Source organism: Eimeria necatrix, genomic scaffold, assembly GCF_000499385.1.
Source record: "Eimeria necatrix Houghton genomic scaffold, Enh_scaff33, whole genome shotgun sequence".
NCBI classification, from domain to species: domain Eukaryota; phylum Apicomplexa; class Conoidasida; order Eucoccidiorida; family Eimeriidae; genus Eimeria; species Eimeria necatrix.
This window is the reverse complement of record NW_013655328.1, coordinates 45,949-59,225: the sequence shown is the minus strand read 5'-3', so window position 1 is coordinate 59,225 and position 13,277 is coordinate 45,949. Positions and strand designations below refer to the sequence as shown.

The following is a 13,277-nucleotide window of genomic DNA, read 5'->3' as shown; positions in this document are numbered from 1 at the left end:
AAGTGAGTTTTGAACTCCTTGCATACCCGATATTGTCAACTACAATTTGCCCGCAGTTGGAATGCCGAAAGTTGAACTTGGACTCTGCAAAGTGTGTTATAGATGCACAAATGACACCATAGACGAAGTCAGAGCATCACTGCTGTAGCGCTTAGTGCAATTCTTTGTGGGTGGTTGCACCAGTTTTCCACAGCTATACAGTTAGGTTAGAGTGACTCCCATGTGCAGCGCCACTTTGTTGCCAAAGTGTCGATAATGGGTCATTGACTCCAAACTCCTGCTCTCTCAAAAGTGTAGGAAGTGATGTCATAAATGCTTTTGCTATGTCGAACACCATCAACACCGGCAATCCGCGTGTAGACTGTGCAGAGTTTCTACTTATCCCTATGCCTTTGCTCATCTTCCCTAAGCGATGTCTCCGACCTCGTCACAATTTAAGTAGCACTGGCCAACGGTACGCGTAAATTGATTCCTTTTGGCTTGAATGGAGCTTAAGGAGAGATTGCTCGACGTCGAGGCCGACCATGCAGCACTGTTTCTGCACGGACGGTAACAACCCACTGTGAAATGGAATTGTACAGTGCCCCAAAATCTCCGTTGATTGGAAGTTCCCAAAATGCTTGTTTCCAACAAATAATATGTCGACACAAAGAAATTTCGGGAACACTAGATGATTTGAGAACACGGATTTCGAGAAGACTCTATGACTAGGATGTGGAGACGACCAACCTAGGACGATCACGCAAGCGTGCTGCAATTCAACTTGTCGGGTACAGCGCGTTTTGAACACAAGAAACCAGCTGCATCCTATATTGCAGGCGAATAAATTGACTACGTGCAACGACGAAAACCGTCCGGTGACCCGGAATCGAACCAGGGACCAACAGATGACTGCGTCCTCTACAGTCTGCCGCTCTACCAACTGAGCTATCACCGGTCGGTGCTTCCTCCCTCCGCAAAGCCACAAAGGCTTTTTGTTCTGCGGTCCTCTGTCTGCCTTAAACAGTTCATCAGTTTCCTTTTTTATGATGAAGGGTCAGCCACTGCAGTGGTTTCATAACCTCCGGACGTCTGTGAACCCCTAGCGTCGCGCTGCTGCTCTCAATCAGGGTTCAAATGCGCATTTAACTTGAGGTTTACCCTGCCTTCAAGAGGAGAAATAATCCGTTCCTGCTTTGAAATGCGAAGACCACTTAAATGTAGGCCTCTTTACAGCCGGTCAACGAAGGTAGACGGCTGCTCACAGTGCTTTATCGAAGGGGACGGGAGTTACCCAAATACTCTCTCTTACGTCCCGCAACGAGAACGTTGCCTCATGCGGAGCCCCCTTGTTACTGAGAACTATTGAATCAACTTGCAACAGACTTGCGATGGGCTTAGGCGTAACAGGCACTTGTAGGTGCAAAATATGTTTTTAGCGAAGTAAATGAGTTGCAGAGAGCCTTTAGCCCTTATTTTCCAACCCGTAGCTCTCTATCCAGACCCCTGAGTTGCCCCTTTAGTCCAGGTGCTCGTCGGAAGTGTCGTTTAAATCTATCCACTCTCTTGTTATGTGCGGAGTGCAATTCCTTTGACCTACCGAAAGACATCGATTGCAAAACTCAAAAGATATATTGCAAGTGGAAAGAATATACAGGAATTCCCCGACTTTCAAAATGCAAGTGTACTACTGGGGGGGGAGGGGGAAGGGCAGGAAAGCAGATGGGGAAGTAATAAAACTCGGGGCATTAAGGCGAAGGCCTTTCAGAATTGCAAAAATGTACTTCTGCATTGTGAGACTACGGGGAGCACCTACAGAGCTACCGATGCTCTGAGCCTACCTTGGGGGCTTCCAGCCTCCACGTCGTACCTTCGTCTTTCGCATTGCTAAACGCCTTGTCGCTGCATAATAAACGCAATAAAGAGAAGTCAGATCCTTTGGCGAAGCCACACAGGCGGAAAAACTGGAGCCATACTTTGCGCGCGTACGGAAAGGGCTGCATCACCATAAAACAACGAAGCTTCTGTGCAGGATCCAAACGGAAGCGCTAGACTTCTCATACGTAACATGGTACTAGATTTAAGACACAAACTAAGTGGCGCCTTGCTTAAGTCATCGCACATGTAGCATGTGGGAGGCTTACACTGCCGCCCAACAGATCTTTTCGGTCTGTTCATACGTGCATTGAGTCCCTCCACAGAAGCTCCCGCAGACAAAGATGCCCTGACGTTTGCTGCAACGACGGAGTCCTTCTTAGACACGAGAGAAAGAACGAACCCTTTAGAGCCCAATCTACCAGTGCGTCCTGCCCTGAAAGCGCATACGCAGCCAGTTGAAAAGTGTAACTCATTTGCATTTGATACACGGCGTCACAGTTCCAGCTGCTGCAGCCAGAAGCAATGATGAAACACAACTTCCAAGCGCTCATAGGAAATGCCGATGTAGCGAAGGCTGCCAGTAGGTCCTAACCTGTGAAGGTACTCAACTACCGTCGGCGGAAAGTCCACATTAATGACAGCCTCTACTCCATTAATATGTAGGCCACGCGCTACACTATCGGTCGCCACCAAAATTCGCTGGCCGCTTCCTTCTTGGAATGAGGTGAGGCATTTCTCTCGAGCCCTTGCAGGCAAAGAGCCATCGTAACCCTGCAAAGCGTAACACCCCAAAAGTTCAGCCCATACTTCAAGCACGAAATTGAGGGCCTTTCGTTGCTGAAAAAGCAACGAAAAACGGTCTGCATCCAGAACCTAAATCATCTCATCCCGCCGTGGACTGCGGGCGTGAGAGGGGAAAGTGCACCCCCTAAGACAGAAAGAACCCTCATGGCAGGCAGTTGAATGCTCGTCTCTGAACCAGTATTAGAAGTCGCTGTGCGTCACCACGCTGCAACGTTTCGACTTGAAACAAATACATTCAGGCCGAATGCTGAGGCACTACGGCAAAATGTAATAGACGCAAAGATATAGACTCATCTATTTCCCTTCATTTCCCAACTGAGCCGCAGATACCTCTGCAGGAAGGCCAGCAGATTTCAGATGGTGGTAGCAGGCGCGGCAACTGTCGACAGTGTTGCAGAAGACTAAGACTTTCTTGGCACGAAGCTCTGGATGGGCCTTAAGCTGCTCAAGAAGCAATAAAAAACGATCTGCCCCAAGAACCTGAATCATCTCATGCCGCAGCTGGGACATCGGGGGGAAATGCGGGCCCCCTGACACAGAAACGACTCTTGTGGGAGGTAGTTGAAGAAATTCACAAATGTCTGCCTCTACTCCACTATTAGGAGTTGCTGTGCACGTCAGCAAGACTTTCTGCCGACCCCGCATCCTCTCCTGTCCCCGGTCTTGCATCGTCTCTGCGTTTAAAAAGTGTGAGCGAAGAAGTAGCCTCTGGATCTCGTCTCTAAAACCGCCCAGCCACGAAGCGTCTGCCTCGTCTAAGATGCAGAACTGGACATCCTCTAGGCTTGGAAGGCCGCCAGCTGTTGTTTGTGTACTATTCCTAGTCACTCCCGCCACTGGTCCTTTGAGTTCCCCGATATCCATGCGCGTTAAGCTCAACAAGCGCTCTGGAGTCCCAATCAGGATATCCACAGGACGCTGCCTCAACAGCCGAAGCTGCCTCCCAAATCCGACGCCCCCAATGGTGCTGCCAACAGATAGTCTGTTGCGCTTCGCAAGCGCGGCTGCGGCAGAAGCTACCTGGGATGTCAAAGGCCTCGAAGGGCACACAATTAGTGCGCGGGGGCCTCGCGCACCGTGGGATATTTTATGGGGCTCCATATGCTCCCCAAGGGACTCCGCGAGGGCCCTACAGTCCATCAGGTCTGTGCATTTCATATTGTCCCGCAGACGGCGTTTCTGGGCTGCAGCCCATGCCATTTCTTGTTCCTGTAATACCTGTATAAGCGGCAGCAAGTAACAAAGTGTCTTGCCGCTACCAGTGTGTGCGCGCAAAGACACCAAGCAGTCAACCCTAGATTCCCCTGGGGCCAAGACCTGTGACTTTCTCTCCGCCTCTTCGAACGCCTTCAAGATATTAGGGATTGCCATCCGCTGAGTCTGCGTCGGCCTGGAGGTAGCTCCTCCCAAAACAGCTGCAGCTGCAGAGCTGACGGAGGCATTCAGTCCCAGTGCAGCGAATCGAGCAGCTCCAGCTGAGAGATTTTCTTGCATCCTGAGTGGAGACATCTTTGTGTCAGCGGTGGCTGAGTAGTCGAGAGGTGTTACTTCTGGCTTCGGGTCAGAGGGGCGCTCTTGCAGGCATTTAAGTTGTGATGTCCTTTGCTTCTTCGATGTTCCTGCACCGGTTACAGACTTTCCTCGATCAGCGCTATGGAGGTAGCTGGTCTTTACAGCAACTTCTGCAGGCGGCTCGTCCCGAACCACTGCCTGGGAGAACTCAGGCGTCTCTGAAAACTGGCAGCGTTCAAGAGACGCCCTGATATTCTCCTGTCTGGCTTGCTTCATGACGCGAGCATAACGAAGCTCGATTTCTCTATCACTGAGCGCAGATGCTTCCGCTGCAGACAGAGGGCTCTCACCCTCTAGTGCATTTTCAGGCAGCTGCAACAGCCGGCGCCAAGCTGCAACCACTGACAGCCCACCGAAACGAGCGTTTTGTTCTTGTGTCGTTGTACTTCCAGAGACAACCGCTGATGCTGCAGCATCAGGAGCAGCGACTTTATGTGGGCAATCGAGGCCCAATAGATGACGTACCTCCGATTGCACTGGGCAATACACCTCGGCTTCTGCCACTGCTAGAAGCGTCAACAACAGCTCTCTTCTACCCTCCTGAGACATGTTTCCAGCCTTCTCCTCCACGAATTTCCTCATTACCGCTGCCTCTGCAGCCAACGATTGTCGTTCCTCCTTGGTAACATTTAGCAGCTGTTCTAGAGACTCCACAATTCTCTCTTTTTTGTCATTCTGCTGCCGGAGTGGAGTTGCATGCGCTTCCTGTTGCTGTGTATGACCCCCTTGAGGCAACAATGCCTCAAGAATTGGACCCATTGTTACCAAGAGATCCCACACATCTGTATCTGAAAGTTGCGGCAGATGCTCTTGCAGCTGAGGAAACAACTTGCCTTCATGCGTCTCTGATTTTCCTATGTCCACTAGCTGCTGAGCCTCCATGGCAGCGCTGGAAGCAGCAGCAACAGCATTCTCGGCAGCCTGCGCAATCGACTGCCCGGGAACTAGCGGGACGCTTGCTACGTCATGTTCCTGAGGCTCCTTGTGCTGCAGTTTCTCCCGCTTCTGCCGTTTCTCTTCCTGGTGTGGCTGTGGCTGCTGTTCCTGGATTTCCTGAGAGTCTGCGTGCGTCGCACTATGAGTATTGTGCTGCCGCGTCTCATCCTGACGGAGGCTAGTGGAGGGTGCCTCCTCATTAGCATTTCCTCCTGCGTCTGCTGCTTCTGCGATATCGAGCAACTCTTGGACGAGCTTCCGTAGCCGCTCCGTCGACAACTCCTCTACATTTGTCGCACCGCGATGGATGAGTTGGCGAAACAGCTCAGGCGAATGCTGTTGTAGCTCCCTAAGAAGCTCCAACAACCCGTCCCGGCTAATTCCGTCTAGTGTTGCATCGATCTCGACAGGCTCGAGCCTGTCAGATCCAACAGATCCTGCAGCACAGGCGGAAGCGGTGCCCGGTACTGTGTCTGCTGGTTCTGGCAACAAGGCCTTGGCAATATCAGCAGCAGCAACCACTGAAGTAAGATGTCGCTGGCCCTCTCCTGGGACAGTGAGGGCAATCGCGTGCGACCGAAGATCCGTGAAGCCTGGAAGTACTGATGCCCGCGGGCGTCCGCGCCTTGGTCCTACACATTGCTCCAGCGAAACCCGTTTAGAAGTACGCCAGAGCGTATGCACGCCGTCCGCGTGGTCAGTGGTCAATGTTGTCCAAGCAGGCGAAAGCGTCACGGGTTTCCAGTCTAACAAGGGCTTCCTAAGGCGTTCCGATGCGTTCAGTGAGAAGCAAGAACAACAGTTGGAGAGCCCCAAATACATCAACAGCAGAAACTGAAACTGCATGATCTCCCGGGACTCCGTACATTGTATGTAGGCCCAGGTTCCGCAATAGATGCTGCAACACAGGGTTCGCACCCCGCATTCGTTTGTACTTAGGAGCACGAGCGTCAGCGGAAAACAGTACGTACTACAATAGATGTTTCATAAGCTTAGCAACAGGATCTTGATCTCAACGGCAATAAAGGCAAAAATATACGTTAATCTCGATCTCAACGATAACACTGGCACATATGTGCGAGAATCTCGCCGATACAGGCCCTAAAGACGTTGAGCTGATGAGTCTGAACTTGGAAGTCCACCACGATATTGCTGCACTTCCTGCAAGCAGACTGGAAAACCGTATTCTTGGTCAAAATACACATTATATTCCTGGCCTATGCATACAATATGTCAGAGGTGGCAGGAAACAGCACGGAAATCTAGGGGCCCCAATACGTGTTTGATTGTCTTGACCCCTTAAAGGCTCCTCGTTTCGTTGAAGCTGTTTTATGCAGAAAGTGCTGAATTTCATAAAAATAGTTGTTGAGGTAAGGTGCAGACACACTTTGCTTCCATTCTCAGCAATGGGCATCTGGGTAAAGCAATTTTACCGTGCCTCCTGCAGAACCTCCACGGGATTTTTTTACCCATCGTGACCTCGTGCGACTTAATGTAAACATTTATGAAATTTTTTGGATGCTATTTGAACCTGTTTAACTCTATTGCCTAAAGGTGCCCTCTTCCCTCCGTATTTTGTGGCTCGTGCCATCGGAGCTTGCTCTGCCAGTTCCTATGCCTGTCCAAAGACGATGCTCAGCACCCATACAACTTCCCTCCCATGCCTACCACCTTACAAGGTTACATCTAGCATGTAAGCAAACAGATCAGCGAAGGAGTGCACGCTATTGTCACACAAAACGCAGCAAGCGACCGGCATACCTCTACACTGGCACTGATGCTCGCGCCCTTTTGTGACAAACATCGGTACTCGAGCACCCTAGCTACCACGACAAGCCTAACTCCGGACAATATTGAGTACAAAAGGAAAGAGACAGAAAGCACTGGCAAGTAATGCCTCGTTTTTATTTTTGTTGGTTACTGCCTCAGCTAAGCGTACTGGTTACTGTATCAGCCACTCGTAAGGTTGCTGTCTCAGCCGCACGTACTGGTTACTGTCTCGGCCACACGTACAGGAGACTACCCAGCAGAGTGGGCTGTTGCCTGTAAGGTATGGGGAAATGCGCGCCAGTTCTGGCGCGACTTTCAACTTCCAACTCAGCCCACCTGAGACGATCTTGCCTAGCAAAACAGTAAAGGTATCCATCCCTTCACTATCCTAAGTAGCGCAAAAAGCAATCATTGTGTTTTACTGTCGTTCCACAGCTAGCAAAGTCATCAACAGGGGTGGAGCGTGATCTCGACACCCGTCTGTGAACCAGCTGCTCACTTGAACTTCCTTTTGTCATTTACCGGCAACAGAAAATTTCATCAGTGAACAAAATATGTGTCAGTGGCGACGGAACGAGGCGCAACTAACTATCTCACATGGACGACTGCAGATCCACTTAACAGGTAGAACCTCACACCATGGCGTACGGACTACATGCGAATGCCTCTCAAAGTCATCCGGAGTTGCCACCACCCAGCGTGCTTTAGAGTCTCAGGTATTGTCGCTCCCAAGCTCCTCACCTTAGTGCGATTTGCATCCTACTGCAGTCAGGGCCCTTGCTACGCAAATGTTCAGGCATTCCCCGAAAGCTGATGACGGCTAAAAGGCACTCGTCGCCTTTAGAACCAGGAGAGGGTCTCCTTGGATTCTGATCTTGACTTCTTCTAGCTTCTTATCTAGCTTTTTCGACCGGTGGGTCGATCGTAATTCACGTCGGTTCGTAGTGCACGTAGGTTTGTAACTTTCAAGACTAAAAATATCGGACGACCATCTGGGCGGGTTAGAAGGCCTATCACTCTGATCAACTCATGAAACATAAACCTCACGAAAAATACCAGAAAGACTGCCACTTTCCTATCGTCAAATAGTCGCTCTTCGTCTTTTACGGAGACCACGCTCGAAATAAGAATTGGATCCCCACGCAAACGCACGTGTTCGCAGTCTCTAAGCCAATAGTTTACCAAGAATTACCCGCATAAGAATGTGCACAACACATTTATCTTCAATGACCTTAAAGCTATGCATGTCAAGCTCTACTGTTCAACTTTGTTTAGTATGACACCAGTACCAAAACTTCAGTAGCAATCATCTTAGGCGTGGATGAAGACTCGTATGCTTCGTCCCTTGGTTAGTCCAGCCACTGGAATGTACTTTACAATCTGCATTTCTGTATGATGCTCCAATCAATTATGGATGAAAAGAACGCCTTTCTGACTTGTAGCCTACAAGTCTCTTTGCGCTATCGGATAACGCCGCACTTGTCTCCCGGACCGGCGCCCCACTAGAGGCCCGGTGAGTCCTCTCCCTCACACCATATATGTTCTTTAGGCCTCACGCCGTTGTACTCAGCTTCGCCCAGGATCCTTTCCACCAAGGTTTCGCTTACGGGGTATTATCGAGTGCCTCGCTAAGAAATACACTGAGGCGCAACTTTTCAAACGCAACGTTTCGAAACGTTGCGTCTCAGTGTAGAGGCGCAACGCTTCACAGCATTTATAGTACACGAATGCTTAAAAGGCCCTGACCTAGCCTGGAAACGGCTATTAAATGATCTTTACGCGCTTCTAACGTTTGAAATTTACTAGAGGACAGAAGGAGCAAACCTTCTCATAGTAGTACAGCGCTGCAGTGCTATTCTTCCCTATCCGCTGCCTATCTTCCGCCTCAGAGCACGCTTGTGGTGAAGGCAACTTATTACGTCCACAGACCCCTTGACGCAGCACAGAGAGAGTCCCCTCATAAAGCTATGACAAAGATCGTCTCGACAAGACGATAAGCGGATTCCTGTCGAAGTTCAGCCTGTTGCTACGCTCAAGGCACCAGACAAAGCGGCGTGCCAATATCATTTGTATACATTTGAGTGGGCGCAGGAACGAATCCTGCTGTTTCGTTCCAGTGCTCCACTGCCGGCAGTCGCACCACGCCACCTCTTGGAAAGCATTGCACAGTGAAAAAGCCAAAAAATACCGTATTCCATCGTCTAGCAAAGATGGTACGGGGTTATAGGTACGCTTCAGGCTTCTGCAAAAGTGCATCTGCACTGCTACGGCGCGCCAACTCCACATACATTCTGCGATATGCGTCCGCTTTCCATACAAGTAAAACGTGGGAGCTAGCTGCGACTAAGTCCTCTGAGGGTAGAAGCGGTGTGCTACTGGATGATCATGCTGCAAAAATAATTGTTGCTGAGTTCGTTCAGATGCATAGTGGTGAGCAAAGGCTCTCACCTTTGCCATCAGCTGTCCGAGTATGGTGTACAGTTGTTCCTCATCATTATGTGTGTGCGTCCGCTTTCGCAAAAGGCATCTCCAGACTAAGGAACCAGAGGTCACTGCTCTAGCGCAGCAGCAAACGGCACGAAGGTAGCGTTAGCATCCTAAAGGCTTCTTGAGACCTGCTATCTCGAAGGTTTCTCATTTAGCAAAGCGCCTGTTGAGGGTTCAGAATGCTGCGGTATGCTGAGGAATTTATGTAAAGCTTCCCTCCTTCTTTGTAAAAGCTTCCAACGACTGTGCCTGGCGCGTTTATCAAAAATGCAAATTAGGCAGCGATTCACGTCAAACGAATGCCGACGTAGAAGATTCAAGGGTTTGCCTGCTTTCCGTCGGATTGCGTGCGTAAAGGGGATTACGGACAGAGCTCTCAGGATAGGTATATCCTGCGCACCCTGCAGCAAGGCGCTTGATGTCTGGCTAGTAGCAACTCTGTAGCCAGGTAGCAATCTGCATGCCGTGGAGTGGGAAGTTAAAAACGCACGGATTTTACTATCAAGTCGTGTTAGAGCAATCCAGAGCAATGATTTCAAATTATTACGTGAATCTAAAGTTTATGAATTATGCGACATCACAGGCAAATTTTCGGTCTTATTGTAGCGCTGCCCACTGCAGGCACCTTCTGCCCCCAAGTTTGCGGAAGTGAAGGGCATCTTGTGAGGTCACAAACTGGCTCCAAATCACGCTGATCGTGAGACTGGCTTTGCCAATTCATAAGGCATTAAATATCTCTCTTTGTGCCCTGCTGACCCAATATTTAGCCGAACTCGTACCCGTCTGTACGTTTACCGGCGGCGTTTACAGCAGGAAGCCAACCAACAGCGGCTTCTTCAAGCTTCTTCAGAGGGTATTTGAGGGTCGCAGGCGAGGTGAGGAATGAGTTAGGACGCCTGGAAAGTATTGTGACGCCAGCAAGCGTGACGCAACTCTAAACGGCAAACAAACTTCCTAGTGGGCTTTGTTACTATGAATAAATCACTTCAAAGCAGTAAAACTTCAATGTATTAGTCGGCCGCCAGTAAACGCTTGCAGTTAGGCCACGCTTTGTCCCCGCTGCGAAATCAACTTCACAGATCATGGAGTTGGTGTATGCCTTTTGCTGCCACTTACCACGGCACATGTGATTTGCACTCGAGCGTAGCACTACTCCAACAGCTTCGTCATGGGGGTGTGAACGGTGGTGGCTACGAAACCGGCGATGCCACTATAGCTTTCGATTACGGAGTTCTGAGGAGTGGAGACAAATTAGGTGACAAAAAGCCTTGCCATGTCGTAAGTGGGTTGGGAGCAAGGAGCACACGTCCCCATTTCTGTTCATCCCATTCAGGCGCAAAGTGAATGCTTCAGAGTGCGGGTGACACGTTTGGTCCTTCCGTTGCTCTGGGTATGATTGGTAAGTGTCACAGCAACCTGAATATTGAAACGGGTGCGAGGGTCTCTTTCAGGAAGGACTACTTCAAAGAGCTTGTGACAGCATACAAGGCGGTCAGCAACGAGCTTGAAAACTTCCACTGCTGTATCTGCTTTATTCATGTTAGTGAATAGAGTTAGCTTGCTGAGGGAGCCGACAGCCACTAGTAGAGGGTCATGACCGATAGCGGTAAGAAAGCGCAATGCACTTGAGGCCGCCATGATTTGAAGTGCATGAAAAAGCGGCAATGGGCTGAAAGAGACCCGTAGGCTTCTGTCTTCTAGCTTTGCACACAAGATCTAACAGATGCTGAAATAAATGCCCACCTGTCACTCCAGTAAAAGCATGTATTACGAGCAAGGAAAATTTTTTTCTCGTCGTAACTATAAGCTACTTGATCGTGAAAGATGTAGAAAGCGTGCGTAAGGAGTTCAAGAAACTGCGGCACACGTATTCACCATTGGCAACAGAGACGAAAATCAGACACTAAAGCGGAAGGCCAGCTAAAACTTACAGAAGTTCATCCGGCTCCTCCACCTGCTTTTTATTGTGCTGCAGCAGTGCACGGCTCGCGGAATGAGAAATAGACTTAAAATGTAGTTCATAGAGGTGGCGGGTGATATACCAAGCGTGCGTTCGTTGCTGCTGTCACTGCTGGAAGATGCAAGTGCGATGCCAGGGAGGCCAACTACAGGGAAGCACCTATGTGTTGGGTGTTCTAGGACAGATGCTGTCAGGCTGCTTCTGGCTCGAAGGAACATTGGGAAGCATTCACAGTGGTCTGTGAAACGTTCGGGGCTTATGGGCTCGAACGTCGAACGTCCGTACTCTTACTACCATCCTACCGTATCATCGGCGCCCCGGACCCAGTGGCTTTTCGGCACTAGGGGTGGCGATGTGACGGTGCAAACTCGCCATTCAACAAGGTGCCCCACAACGCATGCTTCCACGGTTCTGTGCTGCGGATGATAAATTGGGTGGCGCGGCAGATCCGATGGAACGTCGGCCGCGTTGATGAAACCATCAGACGTTACCGGGGCACCAGGCGCCGCAGCCTGTAGGGATGGATCTACAAGCATGAGTGCCTGGCGAACATGGGCTCATGTCCTGTGCGAATCTTGACTCTGACAGGATATTTTTAACAGTAAACTGTTGAGTGCGCTACTTCCTGCTTGCCCTGTTAGGAGGTGCCGATAAGACTCGTATCCCTATAGACACCAACGTACTGCTCCCACATATGCTATATCTCATTGTAGGCGCTCTACAGTCACGTTTCGCCAGTTTTCGCCGGCCCACAGCCTCAGCAGGAGGCCCGCTGCCCTGGAGTTAGCTCCAGGGAGCCGCTCCATTGTGTGACGGCAGCTTGGTCACGACCTGGTCTTGAAAAAGTCTAAATTATGTATTACCCGAGGAGGCGAAATCGACGCAGCTCCATTTTTCCCTTTATTTGTGTTTTACAGGCCTGCATCATTGGTACTTCCACCCAAATTCCCATCACACACGCATGGTCCCTCCGACGAACGCGAAGTCCCTTCCACAACGTATTGCTGTGAAAGAGGCCACACTGCCACAGGCATCTAATTTAAGTATAAACGCGCTCTCTGCAGATTCGCATAAGCGGACTCTCTTCTACTTAAGACCAGTAAACATTCCGGCAATGACTGTAGCGGATTGCCACTTTGTTGTGGGGGACTTCAGCTCAGACCATCTCAGTGAATGCGTTTATAGTCCTTTAAAAATTATATTGCTCAATTTACTTCGTAAATCTGGTGTGCCTGCATCTTGTTCAGCCTTTATGTCTTCACATGCTACTTCTAAGCAAAACGCAGTTGCGGAAGGCTCTCCGAGAAACTCATTCCGTGGGCCAGACTCAGCTGGCCTCCTTTTTCATCTATTACCCCTCAAACACTCTTAATTTGTCATTTTACGGAGCCACCTGGTGCGTGGATTCGTGCTATGATTCAGGTCATGCGACACCTGGTAAGCATTCAAGCCACGTGCTGGATCTGGCATGCGTGGGGGTCGCAATTTTGAGCTGCTCCTCTCTAGTCCTTAAAGCCAATCTAGGAATGCGCCGGCTTGTGTTTATTTTTTTAGTGAGAGCTGATATATGACAGCGGGCTCCTGGGTGGGATGACTTTTTGCTAAAAAGTCCGTCACGCCTTCAGATTTTTACAGAGCACATTGGCCCTCCCGTCTTCAAAGCCGATTAAACGGATCGTTTCTTCTTCTTATCGTAATTTGCGGCAAAGTGCCTCTGAGTAAGCTCCTACAAAGCTTTTCTTTCGTCTACATTGAGGCGCAATCAGACGCGGTGCTGTTCGGCGCAGTGGAGTGTTACGTTCTATATTCGGCTTGCAGAAGCACAAGTCCGCTCCATCAGGAAAACCGAATTATTGGGCAACAACAGTTAGCTTGGGGGTGGCGCTTGAAA

At 50.0% G+C, this 13,277-nt stretch overlaps 1 protein-coding gene across 1 annotated transcript; it reads right to left on the bottom strand.

Moving 5' to 3' along the window:
• Positions 1-1,908: 1,908 nt before the first annotated feature.
• On the bottom strand, positions 1,909-6,015 carry ENH_00045130 (DEAD/DEAH box helicase, putative; the record flags this gene model as incomplete). The annotated part of the gene is made up of 4 exons (XM_013585427.1): positions 1,909-2,003; positions 2,160-2,290; positions 2,450-2,628; positions 2,992-6,015. 4 exons carry the CDS (start codon positions 6,013-6,015, stop codon positions 1,909-1,911), a joined length of 3,429 nt encoding a protein of 1,142 aa, XP_013440881.1.
• Positions 6,016-13,277: the final 7,262 nt, after the last annotated feature.